Source organism: Peromyscus maniculatus, chromosome 1, assembly GCF_049852395.1.
Source record: "Peromyscus maniculatus bairdii isolate BWxNUB_F1_BW_parent chromosome 1, HU_Pman_BW_mat_3.1, whole genome shotgun sequence".
NCBI classification, from domain to species: Eukaryota; Metazoa; Chordata; class Mammalia; order Rodentia; family Cricetidae; genus Peromyscus; species Peromyscus maniculatus.
Window position 1 is genome coordinate 24734569 of NC_134852.1, and position 21192 is coordinate 24755760.

The following is a 21192-nucleotide window of genomic DNA, read 5'->3' on the forward strand; positions in this document are numbered from 1 at the left end:
TGCACCATGCTACTTCCCAAAAGGCCCTCTCTTTCCGTGTCTTTGTTGCTGTTTTGTGGCACACTGGATTTATTAGGATTGTTTGTATGACAGGAGTGAAGGGTTAGCCACTAGAGCAGAGGCAACTGATCAGCTGAAGGACACCTCTCTTTCCCCAACAGTAATGCCATAGGGGTGGAGCCGGGTCGGTTTTTCTTTAACTTTTTTATTCAAGAAGATGTGGGCATGGGACGGCCAAGGTGACTTGGTAGGTAAAGGCTGTTGCTACCAAGCCTGATGACCCGAGATTAATCCCCAGAACCCATACAATGGAAGCCCAGAGCCAACTTCTGCAAGCAGGTTGTTCACAACCTTCACAGGGCATACTGTGGCATATTTGCTTACATACACACACACTTAAAAAAAAAAAAAGCTGGGTAGTGTTGTTTGTGACTCTAACCCTGTCTACTCAAGAGGTGCCAAGGTAGGAGGGTCACATGTTCACGGGCCATCCTGTACTGTAGCATGAGTTCCGGTAACTTAGAGAGACTGTCTCCAAACGAAAAACAAGAGCTTTCTGGGCAATCAACGAGGACCTGAATTTGAGTCCCCAGACTTATAGAAGCAGCTGAATATGTGGCCTGGAGAGATGATTCAGCTGTTAAAAGCACTGGCTGCTCTTCCAGAAGACCCCAGTTCAATTCCCAGGACCCATAGGATGGCTCACAACTGCCTGAAACTTCAGCTCTTTGGGAAAACATACATACACATAAATGAAAATCTAAAGTTCCAATCCTAGAATATTGAAAATTGAAGACGTTTAGGAAGGTCTAGGTTGGACACACAGAATGTGATATTCAGGTAATGTCAGTTGCATACATCATTCACAGGCTTAGGAGGGAGACTCGGAATCATTGCTCTTGGGCATGGTAGTATACAATGCCTTAGTTTTCTTAGCTGTAAAACAGGAGTAATAACGCTGTTCTGAAGATGAAAGTTAATACATGTAAAGCGTGGTGCCTAGCATCTGAGTGCGAGCTACTGCCGCTGCCTCCACCCCCATTCCACCCTCCAGGGGCCCCTGGGAAGTGGTAGTCCACCAAAGAGGTCTACAAAGGTTTTTTGCTTCCTCCCTGTACCCCCGGTCGTGCTGAGAGTGAAAACCAGAGCCCCGTGGAGTGCAGGCCATGCAGGCACTTAACATTGAGCTACAGCCCCAGCCACACCACACAACTCTCCCCCACCCGGTAATCCTGCTGCCGCTGTGCTGGGATTACAAAGGACCACTATACCGGACCCTTAAAGGAAAAGGCACGGGGAGGGAATACATCGCGCCAGGATCTCACAGCAGAACTCAGCTCGATCCTTGCGCAGGGTGTTGAGGTGATGGCCTGGACTGAGTCACTGACCACCTTCCTTCCTGATTACGCCAGAGGGCGTCCCTGGCCGCAGAGCGGGACTTTGTGTGGGCCGGAGGCTCTCCAGGCCAGGGTGTCCTGAGAGTGCTGGGTGTGGGCCGGGCGTGTGTCCTGTGCACTCCGACACTAATCCCTCCTTCCCCAAGCCCCGGTGGTTTGAGCTACAGGATCTGCTCTACTGCATCCGCGTCGTGTCAGTGAGCGCTGGAGGGCGCTTCGGGGACTAAGGGCGCGCTGTACCCAAACTGGCAGTTGGCACAGGTCCACGCCCAGGACTGAGTTCCCAGGCCCCGCGGCGGGAGGTGGGAGGGAGGGATGTCCCGGGGGTGGGGAGGGCCCTGAGTAACTTTTCTTAGGAAAATATGCAGGGCTGGCCCCCAGCCCGAGACTGAGTCAGCGCAGTGTTGAGTCACAGGCTGCGCCGCCCCTGTGAGCCAGAATGTTTCCCGGTGCGTCTCTTCCCTAGGGGTCTCCTGCCCCAAGACAGCCTGACAGCGACATAAGCAGCAGCCTTGGCTTTATTGGCCCTGTGGGGGACACTGGGTTCCCAACCCCTTCCAGCTGTCCCCCCTCCCCATCTTCTCCATGATGCCCCCATCACCAGGGGTGGTGAAGACACAAGGCGTGGTGGGGGTCCCTTCAGGGAGGAGGAAAGGCTATAGCACCAAGAATTCCCAATCCCCCAGAAAATCCGTGAAAACCCGGGCTTCAGTAAAGCACCCGTCACCCCCCGGGGACTCGGTCTTTGGTGGGGACTTTATTAATATGACCTGAAGGTGGAAAGAGGCGGCTACTGTGGCCCCCCAATCCCGTGCACATGCTGGGGGTACTAGGCAAAGAACGGGAACCATCCTTGAGCCGGGAAGTTGGGGGTTTTCTATCTGCTGCAGAATCTGTGTGAAAAGGGTGTGGTCAGAATTCAGGATTTGTGGGGAGGAAAGTGAAAGGAAGAAGGGTCCATATGAGGAAGGAGGAGCTCAGATGTCCCCCTCAGAGCCCCCAGTGGAGTAGGGAGCCCTAAGATGGCTGAGTGAAAGTAGCTGCTTACCTATAAAGAGGGACGAGGGGTCTTGCTGGTATCAGTGTTTGTGTGACTGTATGGATGCCACACTCCCGAGAGTCAGTTCCACCAGGGCCCAGCATGCAGTAAGTACTCAATAAATATCCGGATGGGGCTGTGGGCATAGCTCAGCATGCCTAGCATGCAGGAGGCCCTGGGTTCACACCCCAGCGCTGCATAAACCAGGGAGGTGAAATATCCAGGCCATCCTCAGCTACATAGGAAGTTCAAGGGTATCTTGGGCTATCTGAGACACTGTTTCAAAAAATAAAAATAAAAAATGAAAGGGAAAAAAAAAGGCTATATATGAATGATGGATGGATGCCTGTGTGTTTTTCTGTACGACAAGCCCATGTGTATGTGAGAGTGGAAATGTGAAGGATGGGACAGAGAAGGTTTGTCACTCCCCCTGGTCCTCTATAAGCGCTTTGACTGAATGTCTGGTGTGGGGGAGTAGCCCCCCTCGAGTCCTTACAGCCAGGCAAGGTGGGCAGGCAGGGCGAGTGGGCCAGAGCAGGGATCTGCGTGTAGCCGTGTAGCCAACTGGAGCTGGGGAGCCACAGCAGGGCAAAGTGGGAGGGAGGACCATCAGTCCCTGATGTCTCACTCAGCAGAGCCCTTCTGGCGGCGCTTGGAAGGCGGCACCAGGCGGCGGGGCAGGTTGGTGGGCAGCCCGTGACCCTCGAGCTTGGCCTCGATGAGGTGGCTGGCCAGGGCGAACTCCTCATCATCCAGCATGCCATCTCGGTCGACGTCGCTCAGCTTCCAGATCCGCCCCAGCACGGAGTTGGGAAGCTTGGTGCCCACCATCCAGGTTTTGGCCTTGGAACCGCTCAGCTTGCCGTCGGCAGGCGCCAAGTTGTAGAAGATTTCGTCGTATTTGGACTTGTCCTTGGTCACCACCCACTCGCCATCGTCTTCTGAGCCCTCCTCGCCATCCTCCAGCGCTTCGTCGGGGCCCCGCTCCACGAAGGGGCCCATGTGGGTGCCCTCAAATGCACCGCCCTGCACGCCAGCCTCAACACTCTCCAGCTCCTCCTGCCGAAGCAGCGGCATAAGCTTGGCAATGTCGTGTGTCAGCATCTCATCCAGAGCCTCCAGCAGCTTCGGCTTCAGCGAGTGGAACTTGGTGAAGTCATGTGCCATCAACAGCTCCTGGGGGAGGAATGGAGAAGCTCAGAAGTCAGGGGGCACCATCACAAGGCTATTATGCCCCCGCCCCCTCACTGGGGGATTCTAGGGAGGAGCTCTACCACTGAGCCACACCCCCAACCCCTCACTGGGGGATTCTAGGCAGGTGCTCTACCACTGAGCCACACCCCAGCCCCTCACTGGGGGATTCTAGGCAGGGGCTCTACCACTGAGCCACACCCCCAGCCCCTCACTGGGGGATTCTAGGCAGGGGCTCTACCACTGAGCCACACCCCCACCCCTCACTGGGGGATTCTAGGCAGGGGCTCTACCACTGAGCCACACCCCAGCCCTCCACTGGGGGATTCTAGGCAGGGGCTCTACCACTGAGCCACACCCCCAGCCCTCCACTGGGGGATTCTAGGCAGGGCCTCTATCACTAATGAGCCCAGTCCTGTTTTACATTTTTCCCACTTTGAGCCAGGGTCTTGTGTAACCCAGGCTACCCTCCAACACATGGCATAAGAAAGGATGGCCTCAGATCTCTGTGAGCTTGAGGCCAGTATGGTCTACAGAGCTAATACCAGGACAGCCAAGGCTACACAAAGAAACCTTGCCCTGGGGGGGTGGGTAGCCGGGTGGTGGTGGCACACACCTTTAATCCCAGCACTCGGAAGGCAGAGGCAGGCGGATCTCTGTGAGTTTGAGGCCAGCCTGGGCTACAGAGTGAGTTCCAGGACAGCCAGGCCTACACAGAGAAACCCTGTCTCGAAAAACCTGTACCCGCTTTTGCTTGGTCAGCCCTACCCTGCCCACCTCCAGGCTTCTGTATTCAGCCACTGGTGATCCTAGGGCTATACATGGGAAGGGGCTGCTGCTGTCTCCCTATCAAGACAGGGTCTTGAATGTAGTCTAGGCTACTCTGGGACTCACTATGTAGTTATGCCGGCCTAAACTCGCAGCAATCCCCCTGGCTCAACCTCTGGACTGCTGGGTTTACAGATGTGAGCCATTGTCCTAACTTTGTCCCTTCTTCCTTTTTTTTTTTTTTTAAAGATTTATTTTGGCCAGGCAGTGGTAGAGCACACCTTTAGTCTCAGCATTCAGGAGGCAGAGGCAGGTGGACCTTTGTGAGTTCAAGACCAGCCTGGTCAACAGAGTAAGTTCCAGGACAGCCAAGGCTGCACAGAGAGACCCTGATTCAAAAAAAAAAAAAAAAAAGTTTTATTTTGGTGTGTGTGTGTGTGTGTGTGTGTGTGTGTGTGTGTGTTTGCATGAGTTCATGTGCACCACATGCATATAGGCGTCCACAGATGCCCAGAGAGGGTATTGTATCCCCTGGAACTGGAGTTACAGATGGTTGTGAGCCACCTTGTGGGGTGTTGGGAATTGAACCTGGGACCTCTGAAAGAGCAGTGCATATTCTTAACCACTTAGCCATCCCTCCAGTCCCTCCCTCTTTTTTTGAGACAAGGTCTGACTAGGCAGCTCAGGCTGGCCTGTAACTCTCTCTCTCTGTAACTTAGGCTGGCCTTGAACTTCTTCTGATCCTCCTGCCTTTGCCCCTCACCCCAGTGCTGGGATCAAAAGGCATGAGTCAATATACCTGACTATAACTCAGCTTAAACATGGTCAGTGGTTACTACGTTGGGCAGCACAACTTGGACCATTTCCTTCAAAGTAAAATAGAGTGTCCTTTTTCTATGAGTCAGCTGTACTCATCTGCCCCTTCCCCTTTTTAAAGATAGGGTCATATGTAGCCCAGGCTGGCCTTGAACTCTTTCTTTTCCTGGAGCTTGAGTTCCTGATCCTCCTGTCTCTACCTTGCTAGGATTACTCATGTACAGGACCTTGCCTAGTTCCTCTCTCCTTGCGACAAAACGTTTATTTTTATTTTATGTGTGTGAGTGTGTGTACCACATGTGCACCCATGGAGAGGGCACCGGATACCCTGGAACTGGAGTTATAGATGGTTGTGAACTGCCATGTGGGTGCAAGGAAAGGAACCCAAGACCCCTGTAAGGGCAGCTAAGTGCCCTTAAGCTATGAGCTATTGCTCAGGCCCCCACCTCTCTTCTTGCTGGTTGGAACGCAGACACAGTGACTGGAGTTCCCACAGCCATTAATGCCATGGTCAAGCATGGAAAGGAGAAATTTAGTAGGTCCCTGGCTCCCTAAGCAGCAAGTTGCCCTTCCATTCCGAGAATATTCTAGGGCCTTAAAGGGAAAGAATGTAACTTTCATGTTAACTATTATTATGGGCTTTCTCCCCTCTCTGTTACCCTAACTCATAAAGCCAGGTTCCCCCGGATGAAAATGTCACCCAACCCTCCAGCCTTCCAGGCTCCGTCTCAGAACCCACAGGAGACTCTCATCAGCACCCTGCCACCCTGTCCAGAGCAGCCCCCCACCTGCATCTTCTGGCAGTCCGGGAAGTCCCCAGGGGAGATGTGGTGCTCGAGCTGGATCTTCGCGAAGATGACAGGCAGCTTGAGGATCAGCTGCTTCTTTTTGTTCTCCTTCCCGAACACCGAGGGCATCTCTTTCTTCAGGTAGCTGATGATGTAAGCGTGCACCTGCAGAAGGGCATTCGCATCTGAGCCCGCGGCACCGTCACCGGGAGGCGACTGGGGCTGGACGGGGCCTGGGAACCTGCATTCCTTTCTCTTTGAGGCAGGGCCTTGTGTAACACAGACTGGCCCTGAACGCCTGGTCCTCCTGCCTCCTCCACCTCCTGAGTGCTGGGATGACAAGTGTGAGTCACTATGCACATACTTTCTCTTGAGTTTTGATAGAAGGTTGCACTAGATACCCCAGGCTGGATTCAAACTTACAGTCATGCCCCTGCCTCAGCCTCTTCAATGCTGAGATTGCAGCTGTAAGCCACCATGCCGGGCTGGAACCTCCTTTTCTAACGTGTTATAGGCAGGTGAACCCCACTGCCTTATCCAGTGGGGTTCAACTTAAGCTTCCCTCTCTGCTAAACCATCTCAGCCACTCCCAGCTTGAAGATCCTGCAAGCCGGCCTCACCCAAATACCAGCCCAGAGCTGGGACTTGCCTGTCTCCTGTCACATTCCTACCTGGCTCCACAGCCCGATGTCCTCCAAGGCACTTGAGCTTAGCTGAGAATGAGTTGCCCTTAGCTGTGCCGAGCTCTGGAAAGCGATGTCCAAGCTCTGCCCAACCTCGTGGAAGCCAGAAACTGGACACTTCGGTTTCTTAAGAATCCTTATTGTAGTCCAGTTGGACTCAAACTAGCCAGCCATCCTCCTGCCTCAACCTCCTGAATGCTGAGGTTAGAAAGACCTCAATTTGTTGTGAACATTTTCAGACTTTTAAATGTGTATGGATGTTTTGTGTCTGAACAGTGTCCACGGAGGCCAGAAGAGGGCTTCAGATCCGCTGGGACTAGAGTTAGAGATGGTTGTTAGCAGCCATGTGGGCGCTGGGAACCGAACCTGGATCCTCTAGAAGAGCAACCAGAGCTCTTACCTGCTGAACATTCTCTCCAGCCACCCCCTCAATAATCCTGAAGGGCCCCACTGCCCTCCCTGACTGGCCTCTGCAGCTTCACCCACATGCTCTCCTGTCTTTCCCCTCCATATACTGCTCACCAGCACTGGTCTTCACTGACCAGCACACTAACCTTTTCTCCCACCCGGGGCCTTTGCATATGACCACGCTCTCTAGCAGGAGCTCTGTCCCAATCTCCCCACTGACCATGAAAAGCAAGTGCCCTTATCACTTGCCATCAGATTATCTCCAGGCCCTTCTGGGTTCTTCACAGTTGAGCTGGAGTCATCATTATTTTATCTGACTGTTCTGTTTCCCTCCATCAAACTACAAGCTCTGCCAGGTCAGGCCTCGTCCGTTTCCTCTGTCCTCCCCAGTCCCGGGACAATGTGCACAGTGTCACTCAGGAAATCATTGTGGGATAAGCCACTGAACTTGAGAACCTTTGAACCACATTCTCATAAGTTATTGAAAAATAAATGAGGACGGCAGAGTGATGACTGCAGGCATGCCTGCTGTTTACAGGCATCACCGAAATGCCTGCTGTTTACAGGCAGCCCCATCATCGAATGCGCATGTTCAGATGGAGATAACATAGGCCTGGCGATATGGGTGGGCAGGGGAAAGGGCACTTGCTGCCAACTCCGAGTTGGGTCCCTGGGACCCACATGGTGGAAGGAGAGAACTGACCTAAGTTGGCCTCTGGCCTCAATATATAGAATGTGACATGGGAATGCATGCACACATATATCATGCTCACACACAATAAAATAAAACAAACAAAAAATTCAACAGTAATAAAAAGAATCAACTCTTCCCAGATCTCAGTCGCAAGCGTTACAGCATTCTGAATGCTCCTAGCGGCTTGCACTTCCACCAAAGGGCAGAGCCAGAGCAATCATCCACACCCTGCCTTGGACAAATATGGGGGTGGGTTATGGAGAACCCTTAATGAGCAGCTTCTTGCCCCCTTGGCTAACGTCGAGTACATTTTTCTTAGAGTCCTTAATGGCCTTGTGCCACTGAAGGAGAGTTTTCAAGGAGAGTCATGTGTGCTGTTACTGGTGACTGGACCAAGTGTGTCTGGGTCATTTGTGCAGGGGGTGTGGGCGAGGATGTGCCCCGAAGTGGGATGCCATAATGAAGTTTGGTCAGAGCAAACCCTAAAGACTCGGATCCTGGGCACTGAGGCACTGGGAACTAAGCATGAACTTGCAGGACCAGAGGGAAGCATAGCCTACAGTTTTGAGAGGCCAATCAGAGTAGGGGTGTGGTCAGGATGAAAAGTCACAGCTTGTTACTGGAGACCCAAAGGAGAAGATGCGTGGTTGAGCTGAGAAAGCCCGTATGGAAGAGCGGGGCTTGCCGGGAAAGGCAATGAGGCGAGGGGCTGAAATGGATGGCCAATGGGGAAGGAGTGTCAGGACGCAGTCAGTGAGAATGGGCTAGTGAGGAGGAGGTGTGGCCTCCTAGAATAGGTTAATGGAGAGGCTTTTGACCTAAAAGGTCAAATAAGGAGGGGCGTGGCTCGAGGATGGTCTATCGGGGAGGGGTGTGTGAACTGTTTGGCCAAATCAATTGTGGCTTGCTGTGTCTGTTGGGGTGGGTCAATGAAAAGGGGCGTGGCACAGAGGACCATCTAACGGGAGGAAGCATTGCCTGCGAGGGCCGGCAACGGGAGAAGCGTGGCTTGCTTGCTACTCCAGGGGAGTGGTCTTCTAGGGAGGCCCAAAGGGGAGGGGCCCGGTCTGCCAGGACCGCGGCGGGGGGCGGGCCCGGCCGAGGCAGGCGGGATCGCTGATGGCTTTTCCAGAGAGGAAGCATGGGAAGGTGGCAGGAAGAGATAAGAGGGAGGCGCGGGCTGGGCCGGGGAGCGGGTCGGACACCGGGGTTTGTCCTGGGTTTCCGGAGCCACCTCCCGCCTGGCTAGGGCGCCAGGTGTCCGGCCCGGCCCCTTGGTCCCTGTGCCGCGGGGCCCCAGGTTTGGCTTCTGCTTCCCAAGGAGGAATGAGGGTGAGCCAGGGGGTACTGAGGAAGAGAGAGGCGACTAGGAAAAGGGTATGAGCAAGAGAAAAGCATTGGGAAAGGAAGAGGCTGATGGGGATACAATGACTGAAGGACAGCCCTGGCCTCCTGCAACAGACGCCTTGGGTACCCAGTGCTCCCTTCCAAAGAGGATTCCTGCGGTGGGGTTGGAGGCGGTGATTCACTCCTCTCCAGCTCCTTTAAACCACACCTTGGATGCCTCTACCACCTAGAACCTTCTTGGCCTCTTCTCCGGCCCAGTTTCCTGCCCCACCTCCACCCTGGCGGCCTCCCCTATGAATGCTCCATTCCACCCCTGGCTCTGAAAGCAAAGCCCTTGCCCTCTTCTTCCTCTCTGAGGCCCCGCCTGAAACAGGCTGTGTCCTCCAGCCCCCTCGATCCTTCCTAGACCTGAATCCGGTCTCCAGACGGCAGCTTGAGTGCAACCCTGTCATCCTGCTCCAAACCTTCCCGTGTCTCCCTGGTGCCCTTAAAACAAAGCACAGGAGCCTCGATGTAGCCCATAGGACCAGCAGTCCTCAGTCTCGCCATATTCCCTCTGATGCCTTCTCCTCTCAGAAGCCCTCCTGACTTCCCTTCCTGACTCCACCCCCGAGACTGGACCTCGTTTGGCTATCACTGCTGTGGGATGGGTCTGTCTTCTCCCCAAGCAAAGAGTGAGTCCTAAGACTGCCTTGGGACATTCAGACCTTGGAGCATCCTCAGCATGTCCCAGCAGAGGGCCAGGCACAGAGGTCACTTTGTTCAAGCTGCAGTTCTGCCGAGAGTCATTCATTCCATAAATATTTACAGAGCGATTCAGACCCAGGAGCTAGGGACACTCAGTGAAGGAACTCTAAGACGCCAGGTTCTGCAGAGCTTGAGTACAGAGTTGAGGAGGCAGTAAACAGGGAGCCCCTGACAGGCTCACAGGAGGCGATAACAGGGTAAGGGGTAAATCTGGAGTAGGCATGCTCATTAAAAAGGAGGCACTAAGCCGGGAGGTGGTAGCGCACGCCTTTAATCCCAGCACTCGGGAGGCAGAGGCAGGCGGATCTCTGTGAGTTCGAGGCCAGCCTGGTCTACAGAGCGAGATCCAGGAAAGGCGCAAAGCTACACAGAGAAACCCTGTCTCGAAAAACCAAAAAAAAAAAAACCAAAAAAAAAAAAAAAAAAGGAAAAGGGAGGCCACCTCCTGAGAAGGTGACGTTTGAGTGAGCCCTATGGACAGTCAGTGGGAAGAGAAGGCTGCCAGGAAGAGCCAACGGTGAGCACAAAGGCCCTGAGGCAGGTCTGAGGTGGCCAGTGTGAAGTGCAGTGGCTGATGGAAAGGGAATGGGAGGTGAGGAGGCAGGGGAAGGAGTGAGCAACTGTGCTGGTCTGAATGAGAATGACTCTCATAGGCTCAATATATTTGAATGCTTGGCCCCCAGTTTATGGAACTCTTTGGGAAGGATTAAGAGGTGTGGCCTTGTTGGAGGAGGTGTGCCATTAGGGGTGAGCTTTGAGGTTTAAAAAGGCCACACCATTCCCAGTTTGCTCTCTCAGTGTGACATAGGCTCTCAGCTATTGCTCCTGCACCATGCCTGCCTGCCTGCCTGCCTGCCTGCTGCGATGCTCCCCACCATGGTGGTCATGGACTCGAACCCTCTGGAACCATGAGCACTAATAACGTTTCTTTGGTAAGTTGCCTTGCTTATGGTGTCTCTTCGCAGCTATAGAAAAGTAACTAAGACAGCCACGTAGAGGACTCAGCTTTTGTTCGGTGGGATGGAGGAGGGAGAGGAGGTCAGAGATAGGATGGAGGCAGCGAGGTAAACATGTGAACAAACATGTGAACGCAGAGCAATGGTGGAAAGGGGACCTTCTGCACACGACTCCCTCCTTCATTCCACGCTGCACAGGCCCCGCCCATCAGGAGAATCAACTAATCTGGGAGCTAGGTGGTGCCTACCTAGCTGCACAAACGGAAGACAGAAAAGTCTGTCCATCGCCTTCAAGGCCTCCCCAATTTAGGTCGCTTGTGACTCCATCAATCCTTCATAGCTTCCTGAAGTTCTCCTTGGTCCCCCAAGTCCTCCTCAGCCTCCTTCAGTCCTCCTGCAGCATCCTGATTCCTTCCCTATCTCCTGATCTCCCTTTCAATCGTCCCTCAACTTCCCCGAGTCCTCTAGCCCCCGGCCTGCCCTGCTCACCCGCACTAGCCGTGCCCTCTTCACCAGGTCGTTGAGCTTGCGCAAAGCCGCGTGGCGCGGTAGACCTTGGATATCACGGAAGAGGTCCTGTTCCTCCAACTCGAAGAGACGCCTGTTGTCCGGCACAAGGAGCGGCTGGGACCAGAAGGAGCCGATGTAGACGCGCAGGACCTCGGGCGTGCCCACCACCTTGCCCAGCGCCCACATGAGCGCCCCGTAGACACGCATCAGCTGCTGCGTCTCCACCATGTCCGCCTTGTTGAGCACCACGCGGATCTTGTCCTCGTGGCCACGCAAGGCACCGATGGCCTCTGAGAACTCATCGGAAATCTCCAGCTTGTGGGCGTCAAAGAGCAGGATGATGAGGTCCACACGCTCGGCAAACCAGCGCAAGACAGCTGGGAAGTCGTAGCCTGGAGCAGGCAGAGGAGAGGGGCACAGGAATAGATGTCATATTCCCACACCCCAGTCATTAGCATCCATTTTTTGTTTGTTTGTTTGTTTGTTTCTCGAGACAGGGTTTCTCTGTGTAGCTTTGGAGCCTGTCCTGGAACTCGCTCTGTAGCCCAGGCTGGCCTCGACCTCACAGAGATCCGCCTGCCTCTGCCTCCCGAGTGCTGGGATTAAAGGCGTGCGCCACCACCGCCGGGTGCATCCATTCTTTTGAGTTGATATTGGGTGGTACAAATATTCAGACTGTTAACTATGTAATTCCTGTGTATTCCAAATATCTCAGAGCCTCTACGTGGGCCCCATAACTGCCACTTTTCAGGACCCAGAACCTCAAGCCATCGGGCTTCCTGGGATGAAGCAACCATGCCCCCCCCCTTTCACCACCTCCCCCTCCCCCCTCCTGGTTCCCACGTCACTGGCTTTTTCATTCATTCCTTTGGCAGATATTAGGGATTTGTTTCGACATGGATGTATTCATTGGCAGTTAAAATTCTCAAGTGTGGGGCTTGTAGGATGATTCAGAGTGAAAGGTGGGACCTGAGGTGGGTTTGCAGTTTTCCTCCGACTTCCACTCATATGCTGTGGCATGTACCCACCTACACCCACACCCACACAAGAAATAAAACGTAATAAAGAATACTTTTAAGGGCTGGAGAGATGGCTCAGAGGTTAAGAGCACTGTCTGCTCTTCCAGAGGTCCTGAGTTCAATTCCCAGCACCCACATGGTGGCTCACAGCCATCTGCAATGAGATCTGGTGCCCTCTTCTGTCAGGCATACAAGCAGGCAGAACTCTGTGTACATAATACATAAATAAATAAATCCTTAAAAAATACTTTTAAATGCTAAAGTTGGGGGCTGGAGCGATGGCTCAGCAGAACATGCTGCTCACCCAGAAGACCCCCAGTTCAGTTGGTACCCAGCCCCCACAGCAGGCAGCTTACACCCTCCTGTAGCTCCAGTTCCAGGGGATCCCATGTCCTCTTCTGGCCCCCTTGGGCACCTGCATTCATGCACACATTCACACTTGCACACATAACGTACACATTTTTTATTTACATTCTAAAATATTCATTTTTATCATTTATATACGTGTGTGTGTGTGTGTGTGTGTGTGTGTGTGTGTGTGTGTGTGCATGCACGTGGGTAAAGGTACCCGCAGAGGCCGGAAGAGAGTGTCACGCAGACCACCTGCAGCTGGAATTACAGACAGTTGTGAGCCATCGCTGACATGAGTGCTGAGAAACAAACCGGGGACCTCTGCAAGAGCAGCGAGTGCTCCTAACCACAGAGCCACCCCTCCGGCACCTACACGATTTTCAAAGATCCTAAAGTGGCCAGGGATGGTGCTGTACACCCCGAATCCCAGCACTCAGGAGGCAGAGGCAGGCGGATCTCTGTTTGAGGCCAGCCTGGTCTACAGAGTGAGTTTCAGGACAGCCAGGGCTACATAGTGAGACCTTGTCTGAAAGAAAAATCCCAAAATGATCTCAGAGAGGCCCCTGGTACCCATGAGCCTGCTCCCAGCACTTGACATGCCCCTGTGACCAGGGCCTTTCCCAGGGACTTGTTGGATGTGCATCAATTGAGTGACAAGAGATCAAACTGCTAAGGCTATTTTCGTGTGTGTATCTGTGTGTCTGCATGTGTGTCTTTGTATGTCTAGGTCTCTCTGTGTGTATGTCTCTGTGTGTTTGTGTATCTGTCTCTCTCTCTCTGTGTTTTTGTGTTTGTCTGTGTGTGTTCATGTGTATATGTGTGTGTACGTCTATGTCTGTATATGTCTGTGTGTGTCTGTACATCTGTGTGTCTGTGTATGTCTCTCTGCATGCGTCTGTGTGTGTGTCTGTGTGTCTCTGTGTGTGTGTCTGTGTGTCTATGTCTCTCTGTGTCTGTGTATCTATGTATGCCTCGGTGTGTTCGTCTGTGTGTCTGTGTGTGTCTTTGTGTCTGTGTGTCTCTCTGTGCGTGTCTATATGCCTGTGTGTCTATGTGTGTCTCTTAGTGTTTATGTGGGGGGGGGGGATGGGGAGGGGTGCACATGAGTTTAGGTATTCCTGGAAGCTATAAGTGTCAAATCCCCTAGAACTAAAGTCACAAGTGGTTGTGAGCAGTCCAGTGTGGGTGCTGGGGACTGAACTTGGTTCCTCTAGAAGAGCAATTTGCACTCTTTTTTTTTTTTTTTTTTTGAGCTGAGGACCGAACCCAGGGCCTTGTGCTTGCTAGGCAAGCGCTCTACCACTGAGCTAAATCCCCCACCCCACAATTTGCACTCTTAACCACTGAGCCATCTCTCCAGTAGTACTATGTTCTTGCCACCCTATACGTTCAATAATTTGTGTCCATCCATCCACTCATCCACTCACCCCTTTTCTCATTCATTCAATACTTCTCACCTTTACCCCTTCACTTATTCATTCACTGATGAGCAAAGCTTAGGAGAGCTGAGAATGTAAGACCCACCCCTGACCTGTCAATCAGGAATCCCCGCCCCGCCCCTGTATACTGTGTGGCATTAGGCAAGTAGCTTAACCTTTCTGAACTTGCCTATCCCCTAAAATTAAAAAAAAAAAAAAATCATGATTGGTTCTATCTCTTAGACAATCATGACACTAAAGGATGACAGCTGAGCTCATCCATGGGAAAAGCTCATCTATGGGCGTGTGTCATTGTGCCCGTGAGGGGGTAGAGTAGCTTCGGCGACTAGACCCCTAGAAAACTATTAGAGAAAAAACAAGATGCCAGAGTAAGTGTTCAACAAATGTTAGCCATGGGCCACCAGACACATGGGACAACACAGGACTCATCTCTACCTGCCTGCTCCCAGCGGGAGGGGAGGCTGAGGTGACCCCGAGGGGGTGCCTGACCTGGCCTAAGTGTAGATCAAGGTGGGCTTTCTGGAGGAGCAGATATAGAGCTAGCAGCTGGCAGGATAAGGGGCCATCACTGATGTCCTGACTTGAGCTCAGGGGTATAACAGACTCACTCATCCCACAGAATGCCAGTGGGCAGGCAATAGATGACGCCATCGTCCAGCTAAGGAAACCGAGGCACGGAAGCCACGCAGGCAGGAGGCAGAAGGGCAGGACTTGCCTCGGCAGCTGTAGCTGCCTGTCCGCCCCCTACCCCCACCCCAACACGGGTCCAGGTGGCAGCCTACTCCTTGCTGATGGGAGGGGAAGGGGTAGTAACATTGTTCTGGAGAAGGCAGGGCCAGGTCACTGCTGGGGCGGCAGCTGGGCCTCTCCTCCCTCCCTAGGATCTACATACACTCTGGCCTGGATTTGGAAAGTCTGTCTCATGGGGTTGGGGCGGGGGTGGGGGGAAGAAAGGGAGGGGGGAGGAAGGGAGGGAGGGAGGTTGAGTCAGTGTGGGAATGGAGACGTGGCAGAGAGACGGGATGTTCACCCAAGAAAAACACTCCCGGTTACCCATCATCACCCAGGCACCTATTTACTCCCTGCAGCAAACTTATCCCTTCTCAGAAGTTCCTATGGTTTTCTCCCTATTTGCAGGTGGGAAATTGAGGCACGGAGATACAAGATGGCTTGCTTAAGCCATTACAGTTTCAAGGAACTGTTCCCTTCTGTGTCAAATAAAACAAAGAAACGAGAAAATTAGCAGAGTCCAGACTGGAGGTGTGCCAGCGAAACACCCTAGGCAACGGTCACATCAAGCAAGCGTCTCCAGGCAGCCACACCTCTGCCAGTGCACACTCACGTGTACACACCCACCACCAAACAGCCGGATACATCAGAGCCTCCTGCAGCCAGACCCAGGCTTCCCAGACACAGACTTGTGTGTTGGAGTCTGGGATCTGCACAGATTTGCATACCATATGGTCACAAAGATGCATCACAGAGCACCACAGAGGCAGGAATCCGTACACACTTCAGCTTGGAGGCCTGTCTGAACACACAGAGTGTGTGGCAGCAGAGACATTGCTGCAAATGCCCAGGCTGGCCTCCAACTGGTCACAATCCTCCTGCCTCAGCTCTCCCAGTGCTGGGATGACAGATGTGCCCTGCCACACAAGCTCTTTCTGGTAATTATACACCTTTCAGAATGGACAATATAACCCACACAGACATAAATACAGAATCAGACACACACACACACACACACACACACACACACACACACACACACGAGCTGAGGATGTAGCTCACTGGTAGAGCACTGGCCTAGAATTCCCCAGTAAGAGTCTGGGGACATGGCAGGCTTGTCTACTATGTGCAAGGCACCAAGACCGCAATAAAACAGCCTTACAAGATTCCTCCATGTCCCTCTGCCCCACACCTCCCCTCAGAATCACATAAAATCACAATTAGAGGTAAACAGCGCACATAGCCAGCCACCCACACATTTCTGTCAATTTGTACTTCAGGGCCGTGGCCTCCATGTCACACCGGCCAGCACACCCCATCACAGACGGACACACAACGTCCCCCATACCCATCACCTAGTACTTGCCCAGGATTTACCCAGTTCTCCCCACCCCAAGTCCCCCTGGACAGACAGGCTCCACCTCCCATGCCTCCAGGGCCAGAGGAAGGGGATCCCCATCCCCACCCCTCTTCATCTCCTACGGAAGCCCGGCGGCGCCCTGGGCTCCCTCCATCATTTAGGCCCAGCCCATGGGCTAGGCACACCAGGAATTCCTCCCTCCCCGGCTCCCCCACCTCCAGCTGGCAGAGCGCTGAGACCACTTCTGCAGCTGCCTCCTGTGTTTCTCCCTCGGGGCTGCTCTGCTGGACAGCGGCCAGGGGCACTGGCACTTTGGGAGCCAAAGCCCTGCCCCGGCCCCGCCTCCTGCCTGGCTTCGGGTCCCCTCTGCCCCACACTGCTGCCTCCTTTGCCCCAATTCCCCGGCCGAAGCCTAGGGATGGGGGTGGTGGCGGGGACAGACGGAGAGGCTGTGGGCCCAGATGCTGGGGTGGGGGAGATGTTGAGGAGGGGACTGGGGTAGGAGCGGGGCTACAAGGCTGGGCAGGGTGGGAGGGGACAGGCTCACTGGCGGCCCTGCTGGAATTTACCCCCCACTGCTCCCCCTGCACAGCTGTTTATAAATTCCAGGCCCGGCCTTGGCCCCCACCCAGCTTCTCCCGCTCGGCTCCATCTGTGGCCCAGCCTCCAAGCCGGGAGCTCAGAGGAACAAGCACCGGGCCCAGGGCCTCCCTGTCCAGCCCAGTCTTCCTGGGACTCTCTAAGACTCTCTAAGCACCCCATGCCCAGTCTCTGCCCCTCTTCATCTCTCCTTCTGCATCCTCCCGGCCCGCTCAGACTTGTGGCTCCAGCCTGCTCACATGCGTTCCCTCCGCCCCCCCCCCCCCCCCCCCCGCCTCCCTGGCCCCACCACCAGCGCCAATGGAAGGGGTGGCGGCCTCCTGCAGCCCCATTTGCCTGTAGCGGGACCGTCAGAGGAGACCCCAGCCTCCTTCATTAAACCTAGAGGTGCAGGCCCAGCCCACCTCCTGTCCACGGTAGAGTCCAGGCCCCAGCCTCCTCCCCCAGACACAGGGGTCCAGGCCCAGCCTCCTCCCTCACGCCGGGCTTCCTCGGGCTCACTCACCGCGGCTCACTCTCTGTTTGGCACCTGACAGGATGCCCGGTGTGTCGATGATGCTGATGCTCTCCAGGACCTGGTTGGGGAGTTGGGCACACATAAACCTGGGGGGCGTGGAGACAGAAGGTCAGGGGTCAATGTGAAGAAGAGCAGAAAGAGAAGGGACACGGAGGGTGCCACGAAGAGAGAGAGGCAGAGGACAGAGGACAGAAGTCCTGGAAAGAAGGAAGTTCAGAGGGATCATCGGATCTATAAAATACCAGATCTGTGTCTGGGGATATCCCAAGTCACCACTACAACCCTGGGTTACCTTCATTCTCCAGACGGATATGAGGGGCTGCCCAGCATTCAGCGGCCGAGGCACAGTTGGAACCCAGGCTCCCATAGGAAAGGTAGCAGACACAGGAAGGGAAAGAGGGAGGCAGAAAGATGAGAGTCGAGGCTGAGATGGACAGAAGAAGCATTCTGGGATAGAAGATGCCCGCCCTCTCCCCTTCCTGGCTGGCAGCTGCCACACCTGTTGAGGAAAGTATTTCCAAAAGGATTGAGCTTGCGGAAGGGCTTCTCCGGGTCCACAACGAGAGCATTGCCCGGCACGGTGCCCTCTGTCTCGCCATGCATGACAGCCACGAAGCAGTCGGTCGTGGGCTCTGGACCCACGCGGGAGCCGGGGACCTCCTGCTCCAGAAGGTACTGGATGAAGCTGGTTTTGCCGGTGCTGTACTGGCCAGCCACCAGCACCATGGGTTTGCCGTCGAAGTCGGCATCTTCGAGGGCTGGTGAATGGAAAGCCCCGAAGCGGTAGTGTTCCTCCAGGGGCAAAAGTTTTGTGCGGTACAACTCCTTGAGCGACGAGGTCACGGTGCGGATGGCCTCAGGTGGCTGGCCCCGAGCCCCGCCCTTCTTCAGCCAGCTGAACATGGCGACTTCGATGCCTACAGGGCACCCAAGGAGACTATGGCGTGGAGAGCTTTACCTGCAGGAAGAGGAGGGGGGGGTGGCTAGAGAGGGGGGGAGGAGCCGGGGGACCCAGTGATGGGAAGAGGGAGAGGGGCTAGCCTGGAGATGAAAACAGCGGTGATTCAAGAAGGGGAAGTGGGCCGGGAAACCAAAGAGAGAACAAAGGAAAGGAAGGAACTGAGGAGGTTGGGGGGACGCATCCCTGCGCTGGATATGGTCGAATACAGCTGTAAAGCCGGCCCTTGGGAAGCCGAGGCAGGAAAACCACAAGTTCCAAGCTGGCCTGGGCCACATGTAAGAAAGACCCTATCTCCAAAGACCCACATTCAAAGAAACTCATTCCCAAATCCATTCATCATCACTGCACACGTCCGTCGCTGGACGTATTTTCACTGGAATGGCTTGCTCCATGCTGCAGGAGCCTAAGGAAAGAGCCACAGAGGCCAATTGCCACCCAACCAGAGCCTCCAGCTGAAGACCTGGGTACCCAACAGTTAATGATAACAAAATTCCAGGCATCGGGGCAGGCATGGGAAACTGATCACAGGGGCAGCAAAGATCAGGGCAAGGCTGACTTTTGAGCTTCTTCATGAAGGACAGGCAAGACAAAGGTCTTAGGCAGAGGATAACATGTGCAAAGACCCAAGGGTTTGACAGGATCTTGGGCACTGGGAGCTGAGATTGTCTGGTGGGCACACAAAACCAGAGGGATGAGAAATGAGGCTGTGGAGGCTATCTGGGTGCACCCAGGTCAGGAGGAGCCTTGGAGCCGTAAGCCAGACATTATGCAGCTCATATTTGGGGTGTGGTACTAGAACGGAACTCAGGACCTTGAGCATGCTAGACAAGCACAATACTGCTAAGCCATACCTGAGCTCCTCACTGGGGGATTCTAGGCAGGGGCTCTACCACTGAGCCACACCCCCAGCCTCTCACTGGGGGACTCTAGGCAGGGGCTCTACCACTGAGCCACACTTCTCAGCCCTGTGCTAGCTCACTTAATTTTGATGACTCTATCAGGTGGCTCTATCATTATCCCCATTTTAAGTCTTTTCTTTTTGAGGCTGTCTCGTGTATCCCATGATGGACTTGAACTATGTCACTGAGGGTGATCTCGAACCTCTGATCTTCCTGGCTCTGCTCCCTGGCACTGAGATTGCAGATATACACCGGCATGCCTAGTTTCATCCAGAGTTGGGGTTAGAACCCAAGGCACACTAAGGACGCACTCTACAGCTCCCCCCTCTACAGCCTCACCCCTTCCCACACCATTCTAAGGAGGAAACTGAGCCTCAGAAGGAGAGCGACAGTTTGCACAGGATCCCTGAGCTGGGAAGCCCTCCAGCTGGGACTTGAGTCCAGGCCGTCAGTCCTCAGAGCCTATTTCCCATCCTAGGTCTCAAGAGCTCAGTCAGGGGAAAAGGTCACCCTCACCAACCCTGCAGCCACGAGCACCCCCGAAGCCAGACTGTGCTCTCTGTATACCCTCAATACCCTCAAGAGCCTTTTAGTCACTGTGGCGTCTGGGGTGATGCCTCTCCTGGCTGTCAATAATAGTCTATTCCCTCACTCCATAAGTAGATGCTTATTATTTGAGTAACCTCAAAGAACCAGCTTTTGGTCAGATCGGAATCTCTAAATGTCATTCCCCACAGGAAGAATGGAGTGCTCCCTGGAGAAACAGCTGTCCCAGGGCTGGGGCTGTGAAGGAGCAATCCAGTCTGGATCAGCTCAAAGAATACCACGGATGCAGCACCCGCCTAAAGTGGCTCCCATTAGCCAAAGATGAGATAGTTTTTCCTTTTTTCTTTCTTCTTTTTTTAAAAATTCATTTATTTTATGTGTATGAGTGTTTTCTAGGTATGTATTTGTACCATGTGCATGGAGTGCCCTTCGAGGCCAGAAGAGAGTGTTGGATCCCTTAGACCGGAGTAACAGATGGTTGTGAGCTGCCATGTGGGTACTGGCGGTGGAACCTGGGTCATCTGGAAGAGCAGCCAGTGCTCTTAACCTCTGAGTATGAGCCAGCTCTCCAGCTCTCCACTCTTTAAAAAAAAAAAAAAAAAGTTCTCACTGTGTAGTTCTGGCTGACCTGGAACTATGTAATGTAGACCAGACTGCCTTAGATTCAGAGATCTGCCTGTCTCTGCCTCCTTCCTAAGTCTTACATCTGGCTCAAAAATGGGTCAATCTAAGCATTTAAAAAATAAAAAAGCCCTGCAAATCAAAACATTACGCCCCATGAAATCATAGTGACATAAAGAGAGAGGGAAGATGGAAAGAAAATGGATTGGAGAAAAAAAGGGGTAGGAGAGGTAACAGAGGCAGGAACCTGTGACATAGACACGGAGAGAGGATCGTGGGAGGGTCGCAGGCAGGGAGGCAACATCTCGGAAAGGACCGTTAGGGGTGCTAAAGGGTCTACGCACTTGGTGAGTCGGGAGAGGGCTCTTGGGTGGCAAGAAACCCCGAGGAGGGCAGAAATGGGTGTGGAGGGTAGAAGGCCACTTCCAAGCGGGAGTCTTCTGGAATGAGGGAAGCTGGGGGCGAGGTAGGGGGTGCTACGGGAGGCGGAAGGACTAGAAGGGGCTGGGGAAGGCTGGGGAGATCCGAGGAGGCTGGGGGGACGCGGGGAGAATGGAGAAGTTGGGGGGTCCTGGAGGAAGAGTGTGGGAACTGGGAGGGACTGGGAAGGACAGGACACAGACTGTTACGGGGGAGCGGGGTGGGGGGGCTGAGGGCTGGGGTTTAGGGAGCACTCACCAGGGACCCCGGAGAGCGCAGAGCAAGCTGTCTGAGCTCCGTCCCGTCCGCAGCAGAGTGAGCCGGGTGGGGCTGCGCGGGAGGAGCGCCGGGCAGGGCGGGCCGGGGGCCCCTGTCCCAGCCCGTGT

General features: G+C 54.1%; 1 protein-coding gene across 1 annotated transcript; it reads right to left on the bottom strand.

The window, feature by feature from the left end:
* Positions 1–1897: 1897 nt before the first annotated feature.
* Positions 1898–21192, bottom strand: Ehd2 (EH domain containing 2). The gene is made up of 6 exons (XM_006991446.4): positions 21065–21192; positions 17859–18317; positions 17348–17445; positions 11324–11736; positions 6000–6164; positions 1898–3612 (listed from the first exon to the last, which is right to left on the bottom strand). Exons 2-6 carry the CDS (start codon positions 18260–18262, stop codon positions 3061–3063), a joined length of 1632 nt encoding a protein of 543 aa, XP_006991508.1. The 5' UTR covers positions 18263–18317; positions 21065–21192; the 3' UTR covers positions 1898–3060.

Excerpts from the sequence above, each read along its gene's own strand:
- Ehd2 (XM_006991446.4), bottom strand. The coding sequence starts at position 18,262 with ATGTTCAGCTGGCTGAAGAAGGGCGGGGCTCGGGGCCAGCCACCTGAG. Across the intron at positions 11,737-17,347 it reads CAAACAGAGAGTGAGCCGCG|GCTACGACTTCCCAGCTGTC; the intron begins GTGAGTGAGCCC and ends TGCCTGCTCCAG. Across the intron at positions 3,613-5,999 it reads CGGACTGCCAGAAGATGCAG|GAGCTGTTGATGGCACATGA; the intron begins GTGGGGGGCTGC and ends TTCCTCCCCCAG.